Genomic DNA, 14,780 nt, shown 5'->3' on the forward strand with positions numbered 1-14,780 from the left:
GCGTCACAAAGTCTTCAGTGCTGCCTTCACCTCGGTTCACCATTAGGCCTTGGGATACAAGTGTAAGTTAGGTTCTGGTTCCGGTTCTGATAGCCCCAGGGTCACCAGGGCTCCCACCAGCAGCTTCTTCACAGGCGTTGGGGGTGAGTGTGAAGGCATCAGCTGCAGGGAGAAAAGTTAACAGGAGATGAGGAGCAGTTTGCAGATGTTCTACCTTTTCTCTCCCATCCCCCCTAGGACTCACTTTATCTAGGTGATGGCGACAAATGAGGCCATTGGAATTCAGGTAGAAGGTAGAATAGGCATCATAGGTCCTGGAGAGGGAAGGGAGAAATGAGGGTGACTGAGGGGGGAGGTGACTAGTCCCAAAGCTTAATCCAAGCATTTGTTTAAACTAGTACTTAATCTTTGTTATGTGGGAGCTCCAAAGAATTCATGGGAAAATTCCACTATCTTTTCCACGAATTCTGAAGCCCTCTTGTATATTTTAGACCATCTTGGGAATTTACAAAGATCGTGATACCCTGGTTGCAACTGTCTAGCACCAGTATTTCTAAAAGGTGTCTTAGACATGCCACGGCAGTAAAATTTGGGAACTGGTGATTTAAATATACACACTGTTAAGAGGCTGAGCCTAATAATTTTTGAAATTCTACTGTCAGAAATTTACCAGGTACTTTACCTAAGGTTGTGAGGCTCAACTCAGCAATTCTCATTTGTTCAGTATGTATTTGAGTATTCACAGTATGTCAGGTAATGTACATAGGGGAAAAAAAACAAAGTTCAAAAAATTCCTATTCTTTTTGTTATTATTAGACTAATAGAAGATCCCTGCCTTTAAGGAAGTCTAGCTCAGGAATCGTCTGGGGGATGAGATTATCATGTTCCTAAATGGGAAAATAGGAAACTGATTGTAGTTTGGGTCCTTTCTCACTTCTCTTACCGATAAAGCTCATCCTTGTCACGCTTGTAGAAACGCAGAAATAGCATGTGGATGGGTAGCCCCACAAGCCGCCAACGGGCTTGTAGAGTCCAATTTTCAGGGTGGCGGGTCAGCTGTAGAACCTCCAACTGAAGTTGTGCAAAATAGTTCCAGGCCAGGAAACGGCAGAGGGTCAGTGATAGAATGTACCATGCCCGGCCCCTATAAAAGGATGGAAAAGAAGCCTCATCATGGCAGAATCAGAAAACTGGTCTCTGTGCAAGAAATGGGGAGCAGCTGTGAAAAGCAGCCTAGGATTTTTGAGAAGTGGAAAGGATCTGGTACATAGTATTGAGCCCTTTCCTCCCCAAGGCCCTACCAGTGCAGGCTCTCACTTGGTACGTATGTTCAGGATCTCATTGATGAATTCCACATCGGATGAGTAGAGTGTGTAGTCATGGGAATAAAGGAAGAGGTTGGGAAGCTAGGCAAAAGAAGAAGGTGTGAGCCCAATGTGAAAGACAAAAGATCCTATTTCTGAGTTTTCTATTTTTAGTGCCCCCTCCTCATCCTCTCTTGAGTGAAAGCTCATCTCATCCCATTTTTAACCTTCCATCTGAGGAGTCCTGGTAGCATAGTGGTTAAGTGCTAGGCTGCTAATCAAAGGGTCAGTGATGCACAAGAGACATGGCAGTCTGCTTCTGTAAAGATGCCCTGTTGGAGCAGTTCTACTCTTTTACGGTTGCTGAGAGTTGGAATCAACTCAATGGCAATGGGTTTAACCCAAACTGAAGAGCATCTTTTCCTCAGGAAAAAGTTTACAATGCAGCTGCCTCCTGGTTCCATGAAAGAGCCAGTTAATGAACCCATTTCCATTATTCCTATAGCCCTCCCACTGAAGGCAAAGGCCACTTTCACAGTAACTTACCTCTTGTCTCAGTCTTTCATACATGACAGCCAGGTGCTCCTCCATACTTTGGTCCCCTGATGGAGTGGCAGGGGAAGGGTGGGCAGTCCCAGGGGCTTGGAAGGGCATTAAAGCCCCAGGATAGGGGCAAGGAGGTCCCTCAAAGAGGTGTCTAAGCCCATCCAGGCAGCCCCTGTACAACTCAGGTCCTGGTCCCTCCTCCACAATTTCTGGAGGCCGGATCACCCACGGTGAGTGGGGGACCTGATTTTGAGGGAGAGGTAATGGAGGAGCCTGGGGAAGTGGCAGAGTAGAAGGGGATGGGGGCGACCAGAGAAGGGGAGAAGATGGAGAAATGGTTGTTGTGGAGTGGGGCCAAAGTGGTGGGAATGGTAGCACCCGTGGGGAAAGCTGGTCCTAAGAATGAAGAAAAGGGAAAAAGAATTCAGCTGCCTAATGCCTCTTCATTCAAGTTCTGCTCACTGTTTCCTATTCCCATCTGCTTCTCCTGACAAGAGAGAAAGGGATGGATTTATCTCCATCTCCACCGAAACAGGAATTCCATGTTACACAGGAATAAAAACCAACCCCAAACCTTAACAAACACATTTACATTTAAGATTCCAGCACTGTTTTGGGGGGATAGTTTCACTTCTCATAGGAAGAAGCCTATTATATGAGGGAGCTTCAAAGAATTCATGGGAAAATTTCATTATTTTCTCATTTCACTTTTTTTTTTTTTATCCATACGCTTTTTGAAGGCCCTGGTAAAAATACATGTTTGATGACCGAACCAAAGAATGAATAAAAATAAAAGGCTTTATCATACTGTGGATGAAATGATGTGGCCTACAGCACAACTCCACAAATAGCAAATATTACACAGAGAAAAGAATACAACTGGAGCCAAGGCAATTTTCTGGGAGCTCCAATTGGGGCATGCAGCCCAGCCCTAAGCATTCTTTCTCTATTCTATGCCTGTTTCCTATAAATGTCCCATAAATTAGGATGATAAAGCCTCACTAGATTATTACGAGATAATGAATGCGAATAAAACTTGACAACTTGTAAAATCGTATATAAATGTAAGCTACTCTTCAGTTCCAGCCCCGCCAAGGGACGCAAGTCACCCAGGTGACAGTTAAAGGCTGGGCTTCCTTCTCTCTGGTCATCTACACTGAAAACTGAGAAGGGGTGAAACAGAACAAACGCATTGCCATCGAGTCAATTCCGACTCAGAGCGATCCTGATGTCGGGTTACCGAGATTAAATCTTTATGGAAGGTAACAGCCTCAGCTTTCTCCCGCGGTCTGCCGGTCGGTTTGAACCACCGACCTTGCGGTTAGCATCCTAACACTTATCCCACGGCGACGAAAAGAGGTCACTCAAATCAGGCCTGATCCGAGTCCCGCTGCTCCCCAGGAAATCCCAGAGTCTCACTCCGGGGAAGGCAGACGGCCTAGCAGGTACCTCTGTCGCCGACGGTGTCCCCGAGGCGTCGGCTCAGCCGGAGGCGTGGCCATCTTGCCCACCAGGGCGCCGGGACCCGAACCGGGTCACCCGGGCCGGCTGTGCTGCCAGGACCGCTATCCAGATGGAGGATGCACAGGTTGCAGAGTACGGTCCGCATGTCGGGTGGGACCCAAAGGGTTTCCAGGGTGGCGCCGCAGACGGGCAGGGAACCTCTCTCTCCACCCCATGACTGCCCTTCAAATCACCTCCAGCCTCAGGTAAGCGCAGACCCGGGTGCAAGAGGACGCGCCCCGTTATCCCAGCCTTGACTCCGCCTGTCCGCTCCCACACCCCCGAGAACCGACGTCCGGCGTGTGTCAGACCCCCAAGCCCCGGACCCCGGGCCTCGAGCCCCTCCATGCGCCGCCCGGCACAGGTGGGAAAGGGCAGTGAAACGCTGCTGCGCCTGCGCGGAGGCGGGGCGCTCTCTGGCCCACGCGCCGGCTGAGGGTCTCTCCCCGCCCCCTCCCCTCCCCGCCTGCAGTCTTTTACCTGGGGTCGAGCTTGGTAGGCGCGGAGGCTTGGGCCGAGACGCCTGGCCACCCCACGACAGGGCTGGTACATGATCTTCCGGGAGTGAAGAGTGCTTCCCGAATCCAGCCCCCGGCCTCTTTACAGGGGTGAGCGCGCCCGGGAGCCGGCTTCGTGAAGGGGAAAGGGGGGGAGGGGGAAGGGGCTAAGGGGAGGGAAAACGGAGATGTTGTGCGCTTGCGCACAGCAGGTTCTAGAGGCGCTTTTGCGTTCAGTGTGCAGCAAGTGCGCCTGCGCTCGCCGAATTCGACGTTGCCCTAGAGCGCCTGCGCAGCATATTATCACCGCGGAGTACTGCCCTCCCATCTGTGGCTGTTAAACAAGCGCAAAATATGAGCGAAGATGGGACGAAGTGAGAGATTTGTGAAATTGAAATAACAACAAACTTTAGAATGGCTCTCGTGATAAAAATAAATACTTTTATTAGTCTGGTCAAAAAATGACATATTATATGAAGCCTGCTGAATGAATGAGTCCATCCATCCATCCATTATGAGGGCTGAGCTTGGCTGTCTCCTGTGGCGTGGGGAAAATACTGGCTTTGATAGTTTGAGAGGGAGCTGTGGTCGGTCACCAAGGCCTGGTGCTGCGACGTTCCTGCAGGTTTCGAATAAACCTGGCGTTGAACTGGTCCCCACCCACTCTCCAAGATGAGGCAGGTGGGTCCTGAACCTGTAGGGGCACTGTGTGCATGGATTCCTCCCCAGACCCATCATGTGACAGGACCTGCTCCTCACTGGCAGACCTGGGAGGTGGAGAAAGGGTTATAGAACTAAACAGCTAATTAAGATCACAGGCTTCTCTAATCTGTCTGGCTTTTAGATGTCAAGTTTTGATGCTGAGGAGGGTATATGATGGAATATAAGGTTGTAAAACCGCTAGTGCTATGTCCAAATATGAAGACCCTTAGAAAAAGCCACAGGGAAGCACAGGAGTTGATATTATGGAGAAAGAGTCTAGGATGTTAGGGGAATTTGTGGGAGGAGCTGGTGTCCAGTTGAAAGTAAGATTTAGGAGGAGGAAGTGGTTGAGAGTGATGTTAGGAAAGGAATGAGGTGTTGGGAGGCATGTGTTCTTACAGCACGTAGGAGAGGGGTTCACACCTCACCTATTCTCTGTTTCCTGTTCCCCCTGCTTTGACTCTTGCTTGCCTGTGGAAATATCAGGCATGTGCATGGGACAGTTGGAGTAGGTAGTAAATGTCGCCTACTTGGTTGTGGGTAAGGAGGGATGAATACTTACCTGTGTTGAGGGATGAGGAATTCAACCCCCAATGGCGGCTGTAGCAGCAGCTTTGGGCTACCAACCCTGGGGGAGTTCCCCTGTAGAAGAAATGGGAGATGATGGGAAGAGGTTCCAGGATGAAAGGTGAGTGGATATGGAGAATTCAGAGGAGAGGAATAAAAGGAAAAGCACAGGAACAAAGATCGTAATTATGGGGCTCTAAGCTGGACCGTGAATAAGGAACACCGTAGAAGAATTGATGCCTTTGAGTTATGGGGTTGGAGGAGAATATTGAAAGTGCCATGAGCTGCCAGAAGAACCAATAGATCCGTTTTGGAAGAAATGCAGCCCGAGTGCTCCTTGGAGGCCAAGATGGCCAAACTTAATCTCACATACTTTGGACATATTGTCAGGAGGGACCAGTCGCTGGAGAAGGATATGCTTGGTAAGGTGGAGAGTCAGAGAAAAAGAGGAAGACCCCCAATAAGATGGATTGGCCAAGTGGCAGCATCGATGGCTTCAAGCGTGGCAACAATAGTGAGGTTGGCCCAGGATCAGGCACTGCTTCGTTCTGCTGTGCATCGGGTCACTAAGAGTCGGTACTGACTCGATGGCACCTAACAACAACAACAAGCTATACCACAGAAATGGGAAGGGAGCTCATTTCACACCACAAGAGTCTCTGGAGCAGTCCTGATTTGTTACTTTATTCTTTTTAGTTTAAAATACGTGTTAAATGTATAAATATAATCCAAATCATGTCCTAAAAACAGACTCATATATATACAAAAAATAATTTGTTGGACCAAGTGCTCTGAGGTTTGGTTTGTGAAACATGGCTACCTTATTATACCTCAGATCAGAAAGGAAATGGGGACTGATGAGGCTGAATTTAGGAATAAAAGGGAAGGAGCCTTTGGCATGGTGACAGATTGTGTAAGATGTCTGATGGAGGTAAGGGATTGTCTAAAGAGAGATCCAAGGAATTAGAGAGTGACGAACAGGAAACTTTAAAGAGTAGGAAGAGGAATCCAGGGAGCAATCGAAAATAGGTAGTAGATTCCAGTGATGTTCGTAATTTGTGACATATCAACGAGGGCTGGTCCAGGAAAGACTGGAGATTCCTGGTGGGAACAGGTGAATAGATCATCTGGAAGCCTACACTGAAGGTGTGGGATTCGGCAATTACATGAGAGGAGACATGCAGAATTCGCAGAAGGTTCAGCAGTGAAGATGGGGATGGGTGGACAGCAGCTGTTTGGTAGAAGATTGTCAGATATCAGAGGTTCAGAAGATGAAAGGAGCAAAGGCTCTGAGATACCAGGAAACCAAAGGACGGCGCACAAAAGAGGCTGAGACCTTGAGTTGGCTTTGTTTTTTTTGATGGTTCTTTTCATTGAAAATGTCTGTTTAAAAAACACAAAAGAATTCACACTTTATTCAGACAACACTGAGTAGGAGAAGAAACAGGAGGTGTGATGGGGAGTGAGGGAGATCCTGCTCCCAAGGATTTGGGGGGGACACAGTGGTAGGGGTACTTGATCTACGACACATTCAAAGGGAAAGGATGCACTACACCCTGGTGGAGCAGGGAAGGAGGTCCTTGCTATGGAGAAAAGAAGAAAGGAAGCCAGAGGAAGAATAGGTCCTCCTCATTTCAAACAATCTCACATGACAGGAATACATCAGCATCTAGCTACTAGAGAGGGATGGATGTAATACGGATTCCAGATCTAATAGATCCTTGAGACCAGGTTTATCTTTCGAAACATGGTCAGGCATGCTTGCTGGGATCTACTGCCAAGGAATAAACTCCCTTTGAGAATGGATCTGGGGGAAAGGGTGTTGTCAGCAAGTTTCCCCAAGCAGACATCGGCTTGGGAGATTCCCTGACAGTTATACAAATTGTGGAAATGGAAGAGTTTGGCAATATTAAATGGATCCCTTTGGGGAGCTGGTAATTTCTGAACGTCCCTGCCCTAACTAACTTCTGATGAACTCATTGGCTGGTGTGAGCAAGCTGAAAGGACAAGTGTGTGGTGGTGGGCAGCACAAAACAGTATTGGAGCTCCCAATAGACAGTGGAGAGAGAATATGGGATTTCTTCCATGGACAATACTCCTTAAAAGATTTCCCTGGCAGAGGAAGCCCTTGGACCTTCCATAGTGTTTTAGTCTGACAGCAAACCAAGAGTGTGCTTCTCTGGGTAGTTAGTATAAGCCGCCCAACTAAAGGGTCTGGCAGCAGATTTGGCTGTAGGGAGTGTTGTGAGTCCAAGTTAAGAGAAAAGGGATGCTTTCTGTAGTAAGAAGGGCTGCGAAGTATTAGGACATTTGGGATCCCGACAACCCAGTTATCTGAGAAAGGGGAAGAGGGAATCCTATGGGCGGTGTCAAGTTTCTCTGAGTCCTAGGGGATGCAATGTAAGAATGGACCTGGGGTCCTCAGGGAGGGATCGCTGCCCAACCCTGGTCTCCCATGGAAGGGGGGTAGCTGTCTGTCAGTATCGACTCTCATCAGAACGGGGAAGGGAGCTGTGAAAGGATGTTATGGACAGGATGGAGGGAGCAGGAAAATGGGGGAGAGAGAAAAACAGAAAGAGCAGTCAGAGGTTAAGAGAAAGCTAGGGAGAGAATTATAGGAGACACCTGCTCCCTGCCTGCTGGGATGGGCTCTTGACATACCAGCACAGACATGAAGCTACTGGCTCCCCAATCTGGGTCAGAGACACTGCCCCCCACCCAGCAAGTGTTAAACCAAGACTTCCCCAATCTTAGAAGGCAGAGTTCTCCACCACCCACTGAGTCTGTGTTCCTCCTAGTCTACCCACTAACTCTCATTTTAAAACTAGAATCCTTGGGATCCACATACGGGTCACATTCTGCTCCTTCACTGTAATCTATTTCCAGATGACTTCCAAACATTTTTCTTGAAAGGTTTTAGGACTCTCCAGTGCAGCTGCCCTACTGCTCCAGGTCTCTGACAAATTCAAATGCTCTTTGTCATTTTTCATATTCTCTTTGGCAGTCTGAACACTCCCCAACCCTATTACCTGGTGCGGCGACGTTGGGCTGGGCTGCCCCCAGGATCAGTAGCAAGCAGTAGGCGCGCAGTAGGATGTGGGGGGCAGAGACGAAGGGACCGCAGCAGCTCCTGCTCTGGCACAAAAGGACGGAGGGGACCCCGTTCTGGCGAATTTCCCAGGCTGCTGGAGCGGGGAGGTGGGTGAGCTGGAGGTGTGGTGCGGCGTGGGGCCCTGTTTAAGGGCCACGGAGGCTCCACAGCTACCTTCAGAACTGAGGGAGAGGGAGAGTAAGAGCAAGACAGACAAAAGAGAGGGAAGGCAGATATCAGGTCATGACAGCAAAGATGAGGGCAGGAAAAAAGAGAAAGAGAACAAATCCTTCCCACAGAGCCCCAAACATTCCCTTCCTTTGGGTTCAGGCCCCTCAAACCCCCTCGTCCTTCCAGTCCCTCTTACATTCTCGGTCACTAGAGGAGTAAGGCTTGATGTCTCCCTCTGTTCTCTTGGGTGGCAGCTTCCTTACTGGAGCTAGTGGTGGAGGGAACATAGGGAAAGTCAGAATTAGAAGAAATTGAAGACATATTTTGTTCCTTTCCTCCTTGCCACGACACCCCACAACCCCAAATCTCTGTTCCCTGACCCCCAGTTCCTTCTGGGGAAGGAGAGTAGTTCAGCTCCAATGCACAATCAGCTCTGTGGTGATGCCAGCCCACCAAAAGGGATTGTAGTAGGGCTGCTGGAGTACTTTTGAGGAGAGCCACAATGAGTAGGCCAAACACAGAACTGAGGAAAAGCTCAAAGGGGAGACTGCTGGAGAAGGGCAGCCCAGGAGAGGTGAGCTCTTACTGACAGTGGGTGCTGCCAGCCCCCCCTGGGATTCTGAGACTGTGCAATGAGAACCGTGGGTCCCTCTAGATGACACGGACAAAACCCTTGGTTAATCAGAAAGTCTTTGGAAAGGTGAGGGGAAGTTGGGACAGGACAGAACCTCTCCTTGCTGTGCAAAGATGGAAAGAGATGGAAGTTTTCTTTAAAAAAAAAAAAAAAAAGAAAAGTAACAGACATCTAAAAGGAGTTATTAGAGTAAACAGGATGGTACCGTACAAAACTCAGCCTCCCCTTTCTCACTTCTCCATTTACTCCCACCCTTCTTTCTCAAGAGGTTTTCTATCATCATCTGGCAAATGGGTGGCCTCTCAGCTAATTCCTTATCACCACTCCCTTGCCCTGTGGACCAGAGTCCTGTGCTGGCCATCTCTCCCCAGCCTTGTTAGTACTCACTCCCTCTCAGAGCTGCAGGTCAGCAAGAGCTAGAAAGCGGAAACCTAGGAAATCAAAGTCAGTCATGGAGACAGAGTGCTTCTCAGCGCCTAACACTCATAGACATTAGTAGCTGGTAACACTAGTCCCTGTCCTGACCACAGATTTAAAGCTAACCACAAAGCCAACTCTCAGGAAGAGGGCACGTCTGTGCAAGCAAGCAGTGCACAGCCAGCAGAAGGAGGATGTTCTAATCCACCTTTGGGACACAGTGAAGAAGAGCAAGAAATGAGGCTCCGCTGGGCAAGGAGTAGATCTGTATGTATGAGAATTAAAGGGGAACCTGGGAAACATTTTAATATCTCATGTTCGGTTTCCTCAGATCAACTTTATTATTTGATTGAAAATGTTATAAAAACCTGATGAGTTATCTTCTGAAATGAATATTTAAACTTTAGACCATTCACATTACTATGCCTGTTGCCCGTTCTATGAATGGAAATGGAAACAGTATATGCAATTCCTCATAGATTAAGAGAAACCTGAAGGGTTTATAAAAGAGCATGTTGTTGTTGTTGTTAGGTGCCACCGAGTCAGTACCGACTCATAGCGACCTTATGTACAGCAGAACGAAACACTGCCTGATCCTGGGCCAACCTCACTACTGTTGCCACGCTTGAGTCCATGAGCCTGGACTATTTTGTTGGACCTGAAACAGCAAGAGGCTCCGCTGACATCAATGATGAAGTAACTCTCCATGAACTTGCTTAGTTAAAAGTCTTGCCAGCTGTAAAATGTACTGAGCTCCCATGAGGGCAAAGACAACGAGGTCATGACTGCTGGAGACTTGGGTTACTTTAGAATTCTCCAAAAGTGCCTACAGACAGCATTGTACTCCCCGCTGCCTCTAGAGTGAGCAGCCATCACTGCACTATGGCTCCACCCATTCATTGCAGGTTTACCAGCGGGCGTGTGATCCAGCGCAGCAGCACGAACATGTCGAGCTGCCCTCAGAGAGAAAGCAGGGGGCCCTGTGAGGAAGGAAGCAGTGGTGCCCCTCAGTGAACGGGCCAGTGGGACGGAGAGTCCACCTCATTCTTTCCCCTCACCCCAACTACGTGGCCAACAAAAGAAGAAGCAACTTACGATGTTGATGGGCAAAGAAGCCTTCAAAGATCACAAAGTTGTTCACCTAAAAGATGAAACCAGCAAATTACAGCTGTTATTCAGCCACTCAGCATATACTTGGATACAAACACTGTGCTAGAAAAAAAAAAACACTAGGAAGAACAAAATCTTCTTGTTCCTTGGTGGCAGGTCATCAAAAACCTTGAACAGCATGATGAAAATAATTAATGCCATTGAACTGTACATATGAGGATTACTGACAGATTTTATTATCTATACACTTAAAATAATAAACATAACTCCAGACCCTGACAAACTGACCCTAAAGTGCATTTGAATCATCAAAACAATTTTGAAAAAGAAATACAAAATAGGAGAACTCACTCCCCAGTTTCCAAACTTACTACAAAGATACAGTAATCAAAACAGTGTGGTACTGGCATAATGATAGGCATAAAGATCAACAGAAATGACAGCACAGAAATAAGCTCAATGATTTTCAACAAAGGTGCCACAGCCATTCAGTAGGCAAAGGGTAGTCTTTTCAGTAAATGGTACTGAGACAACTGGATTTCTACTTGCAAAAGAATGAAGTTGGACCTCTACTTCTCATATCATATACAAAAATCGCTAAGTTAGACTTCATCAAAAATACTTTTGTGAAAAAAAAAAAAATGCTTTTGTGCTCAGACGACATTATCAAGAAAGTGAAAAGACAATCCACAGAACAGGAGAAAATATTTGTCAAATATACGTCTAATAAGCATGTAATATCTCAAATGTATTAAAATCTCTTACAACTCAACAACAAAAAAGACAGAATACAATTTTTAAATGGGAAAAGGATCTGAATACCTAGGATATATACAAATGGTCAATAAGCACATGAAATATAGTCATTAAGGAAGAAAAATAAAACCACAATGATACCACTTCACAAACCCTAGGATGGCATTCAGGAAGAAAAAAAAAAAAAAAGGAAAATAACCAGTGTTGGCAAGGATGTGAAGAAATTGGAACTCCTGCACTGCTGGTAGGAATATAAAATGGTTCAACTGCTAAGGAAAACAGTTTGGCAATTCCTCAAAAACTTGAACGTAGAATTACTAATGACCCAGCAATTGTATTCCTATGTATATAACCAAGAGAAGTTAAAACATATGTTCAAATAAAAACTTGTAGACAAGTAAATGTTCACAGCACCATAATTCAAAATAGCTCCAAAGTGGATATGATCAAACATCCATCAACTGATAAATGGATAAACAAAATGTGCTATATTCACACAGTGGAAGAAAAAGGAATGACGTACTGACACGTTACAACACAAATGGGCCTTGAAAACATTATGCTGAGTGACAGCAGTCAAACACTGCCACATATGATATGATTCATTTATACGAAATGTCCAGTATAGGTAAATGCATACACACACAAAGTAAATTAATGGTTGCCAGGGGCTGGGGGAGGGGAGCAGAGGGAAAAAGGAGAGAATTGGGGGTGGGTACTTAATAAATTTGGGGTTTCTTTTGGGGTGATAAGAATACTCTGGAATTAGTGGTAATCGTTACACAACACTGTGAATGTAAGATAAAACCAAAGGACTGTATACTTTAAAATGGTGATATTTATATTATTTGAATTCTACCTCAAAAACAAACAAGCTCAGACCTTGCTTTGAGGGTCTCCCAGGACCCAAATGGAAACAGAGTTTAGAAAGCATCAGGGAAAATGAGGCATCCCAAACTTCCAAATAAACATATATTAATAAGGCCAAATAATATAAAGTGTACAAAAAGTAAGGAAAACAAGAATTAAGCAGGGTTCAAATGAGTGAGACTAACAAAGGGAAGACATGCTGGAGGACAAGGCACTGCTCTGAAAACTGATCATTTTAGAGAGGTTTCACTATACTATCCCATTAGATTTGGCCTCCACAGTAAATGCTTTACTAACTATCTTGAAGATGAGTAAAAGGCAGGCTTGGAGGCATGGCTTACCCAAAGCCAACAGTGGCAAAGCTGGGCTTTAAGCCCCCAATTTCTGATTTCTAACTGCAGTGTTTCAGCCAGTAACACAGTAACCCTTGAACAGGCTATGGGTTCAAATCTGGACTCTACTACTTATTCACTATGTGACGTTGGTCAAACTACTAATCTGTATGTATATATTATTAACCCAAAAAGGGTTAATAATAGAATCTGCCTCAGAGACATAAAAAGATCAAATGAGATGGTGCATTCAGATACCACACACAGTTCATGAAACCACAAAGAACATAAAACAGTAGTTGTTCTTTGTACTCTATACTTCTCTGGTATTACGTGTTAACTAGGTATTGTGTTTGATGCCAAATACTATGCTTCTTCCATTGCTCTGTGCTGCCTCGTAATGCAGTAACGTACGGCAAAGAATATTCTAAATAGACTTTGCCTACTTCCTGCCTCGATTCTGCTGTATGTCTACCAACCCATCACCCTCCCCAATAAGCACATACTCACCCAATGAAAATGCTTGCAGGGACCTAGAAATACTGGGTGGTTTAAGAACTTTATGCCTTTGTTCACGTGGACTCCTCTACATGAAATGCACGTTCACTTCTGTTCACCTGACCACCACTCATCCTTCAAGATTAAACATAAATCAAACCTTTCTTTACCTATCTTCCACACTGAGTTATCACTTACCACCTTGTCCTTGTGCTCCTCTGTAATTACTTCTAGCAAGTTATGTTTTGATGGATTAGGTGTCTATGTACCTCTCTGAATCTAACTTGACAAATAAATCCCAACTCCTGCCCACTCAACAACATAGCTCCAGCAATTCTCCTTACTTTCTCTGGTATCACTGGATTTTTCTCTCTTGAATTATTCTCTGTTGGTTGTGAGTACTTCTATCTAAAAAGAATCAACTCACTTTTGATCTACTTTCTCCTCTAACTTTTTGATGTAATTCTCTGCTCTGCTGAAAGCAACATTTAAGAGAGTTGTCTGTTATTGCTGTCTCCAATTCCTAACTTCATACTCTCCTAAACCTACTCCATTCAGGCATCCATCCTAACACCGCATCAGCCACTCATCGGGATCACCAGTGGCCTAAGGAAAAGGAAACTAAACCCACAGTTACTTCACAATTGTTGGCTTACCTCATTGGTCAGCAGCATTTGCCTCAGAATGCCATTGCTCTCCAGTATGCCCTGGAAACATTTTCTTCACTTGCCTTCCAAATCACCTTACTTTTTAAATTTTCATTTGCTTCATTAGTCACTCCGTCGCAATTGCTGCTTTTTCCTCTCCTCTCGATCTCTCTTTCTTTTTTTTTAAGTTTTCAATGTGAATTGAGTGATAGTTTACATGGGAGAATACTGGTTTTATATTCACCATTTCATTGCAATGATTACAATGTCCTCCTTGCATCATTCAACAGTATTTGCTTCTATTCCCTCTACGATCTCTTAGAGTGCCCAAGTTCTCAAGTTCTTGGACCATTTCTCTATATATACTCTCTTCCTTGGTGATATCATTCTGTCTCATTGTTTTAAAGCCCATTCATAGACTGAATACTTTCCACCCTAAACTTCTTCCCCGAACTCTGAGAAAGTACTCATCTGTCTACTGAACCTAGACATACACAAACATCTCCAACTTAACATTCTCAATGGACTCCTAGTATTTTCCCAAAATCTGCTTTACGCTTCACTTCAATCAATGCAACTCTAACCTTCCAATTACTCAGGCCAAAATATTTACAATCTGACCACTCCTTACCAATGCTAACACCCTTGTCTCAGTTACCACTAATTTTCATCACGTTTAGTGCCTCTTAAGTGGTCTACTTGCTTCTACCCTTGCTCCCCATTGTCTGTTCTTCCTGTCTGAAAGCAGAAAAATGCCAAAGTGGCCTTGTTAAAAATAAGTCTCTCTTGGAGAGAGAACAAACAAGATGGCGGATTGGGTAGACGTGCAGTAAAGAGCTCCGTCAGCAACAACACAGAATACACAGGACCAAGCAGGCTCAAGGGATGGTCCCAGAACTCTGAACCACGTAAAAAGGAATATTTAGAAGGTTAGAAGGCTTACAGCTAGGGGAATTTGTAGCAGAAGCAAGAAATCCATTGCTTTCTGAATCAAGATGCTCAGCTGCTCCAAGAACCTCCATTTTGGGTGAGACCAAGCGGGGAAAGGATTGGAACAGCCACGGATGCCTGACACAGAGATAAAGGTGTGGACATTCTTTTTTTTGGTATCTATTCATTGGTCCCTTGCTCTCTG

The 14,780-nt window shown here is 45.6% G+C and overlaps 2 protein-coding genes across 4 annotated transcripts in view; both read right to left on the reverse strand.

Moving 5' to 3' along the window:
• Positions 1-42: 42 nt before the first annotated feature.
• On the reverse strand, positions 43-3,905 carry LOC102824436 (chromosome unknown open reading frame, human C6orf136). Its single transcript, XM_006875683.1, is given in 8 exon segments — positions 43-162; positions 245-314; positions 944-1,144; positions 1,318-1,406; positions 1,851-2,246; positions 3,300-3,391; positions 3,394-3,415; positions 3,525-3,905. Coding segments are annotated over 8 exon segments (1,371 nt in total).
• Positions 3,906-4,442: 537 nt separating this feature from the next.
• ATAT1 (alpha tubulin acetyltransferase 1) overlaps positions 4,443-14,780 on the reverse strand; it is a 17,825-nt gene continuing 7,487 nt past the window's right edge. The window contains exons 7-13 of one of the 3 annotated variants that reach the window (XM_006875634.1): positions 10,528-10,573; positions 10,344-10,412; positions 8,578-8,649; positions 8,149-8,392; positions 5,115-5,194; positions 4,981-5,023; positions 4,443-4,617 (exon numbers count right to left, since the gene is read on the reverse strand). In XM_006875634.1, coding sequence (XP_006875696.1) covers positions 4,443-4,617; positions 4,981-5,023; positions 5,115-5,194; positions 8,149-8,392; positions 8,578-8,649; positions 10,344-10,412; positions 10,528-10,573 — 729 coding nt within the window. Of the gene's footprint in view, positions 4,618-4,980; positions 5,024-5,114; positions 5,195-7,596; positions 7,631-8,148; positions 8,393-8,577; positions 8,650-10,343; positions 10,413-10,527; positions 10,574-14,780 lie in introns of those variants that run through there. The other 2 variants (XM_006875635.1, XM_006875636.1) reach the window with 2 other exon arrangements.

This window comes from Chrysochloris asiatica, unplaced genomic scaffold (genome assembly GCF_000296735.1).
Source record: "Chrysochloris asiatica unplaced genomic scaffold, ChrAsi1.0 scaffold00333, whole genome shotgun sequence".
NCBI classification, from domain to species: Eukaryota; Metazoa; Chordata; class Mammalia; order Afrosoricida; family Chrysochloridae; genus Chrysochloris; species Chrysochloris asiatica.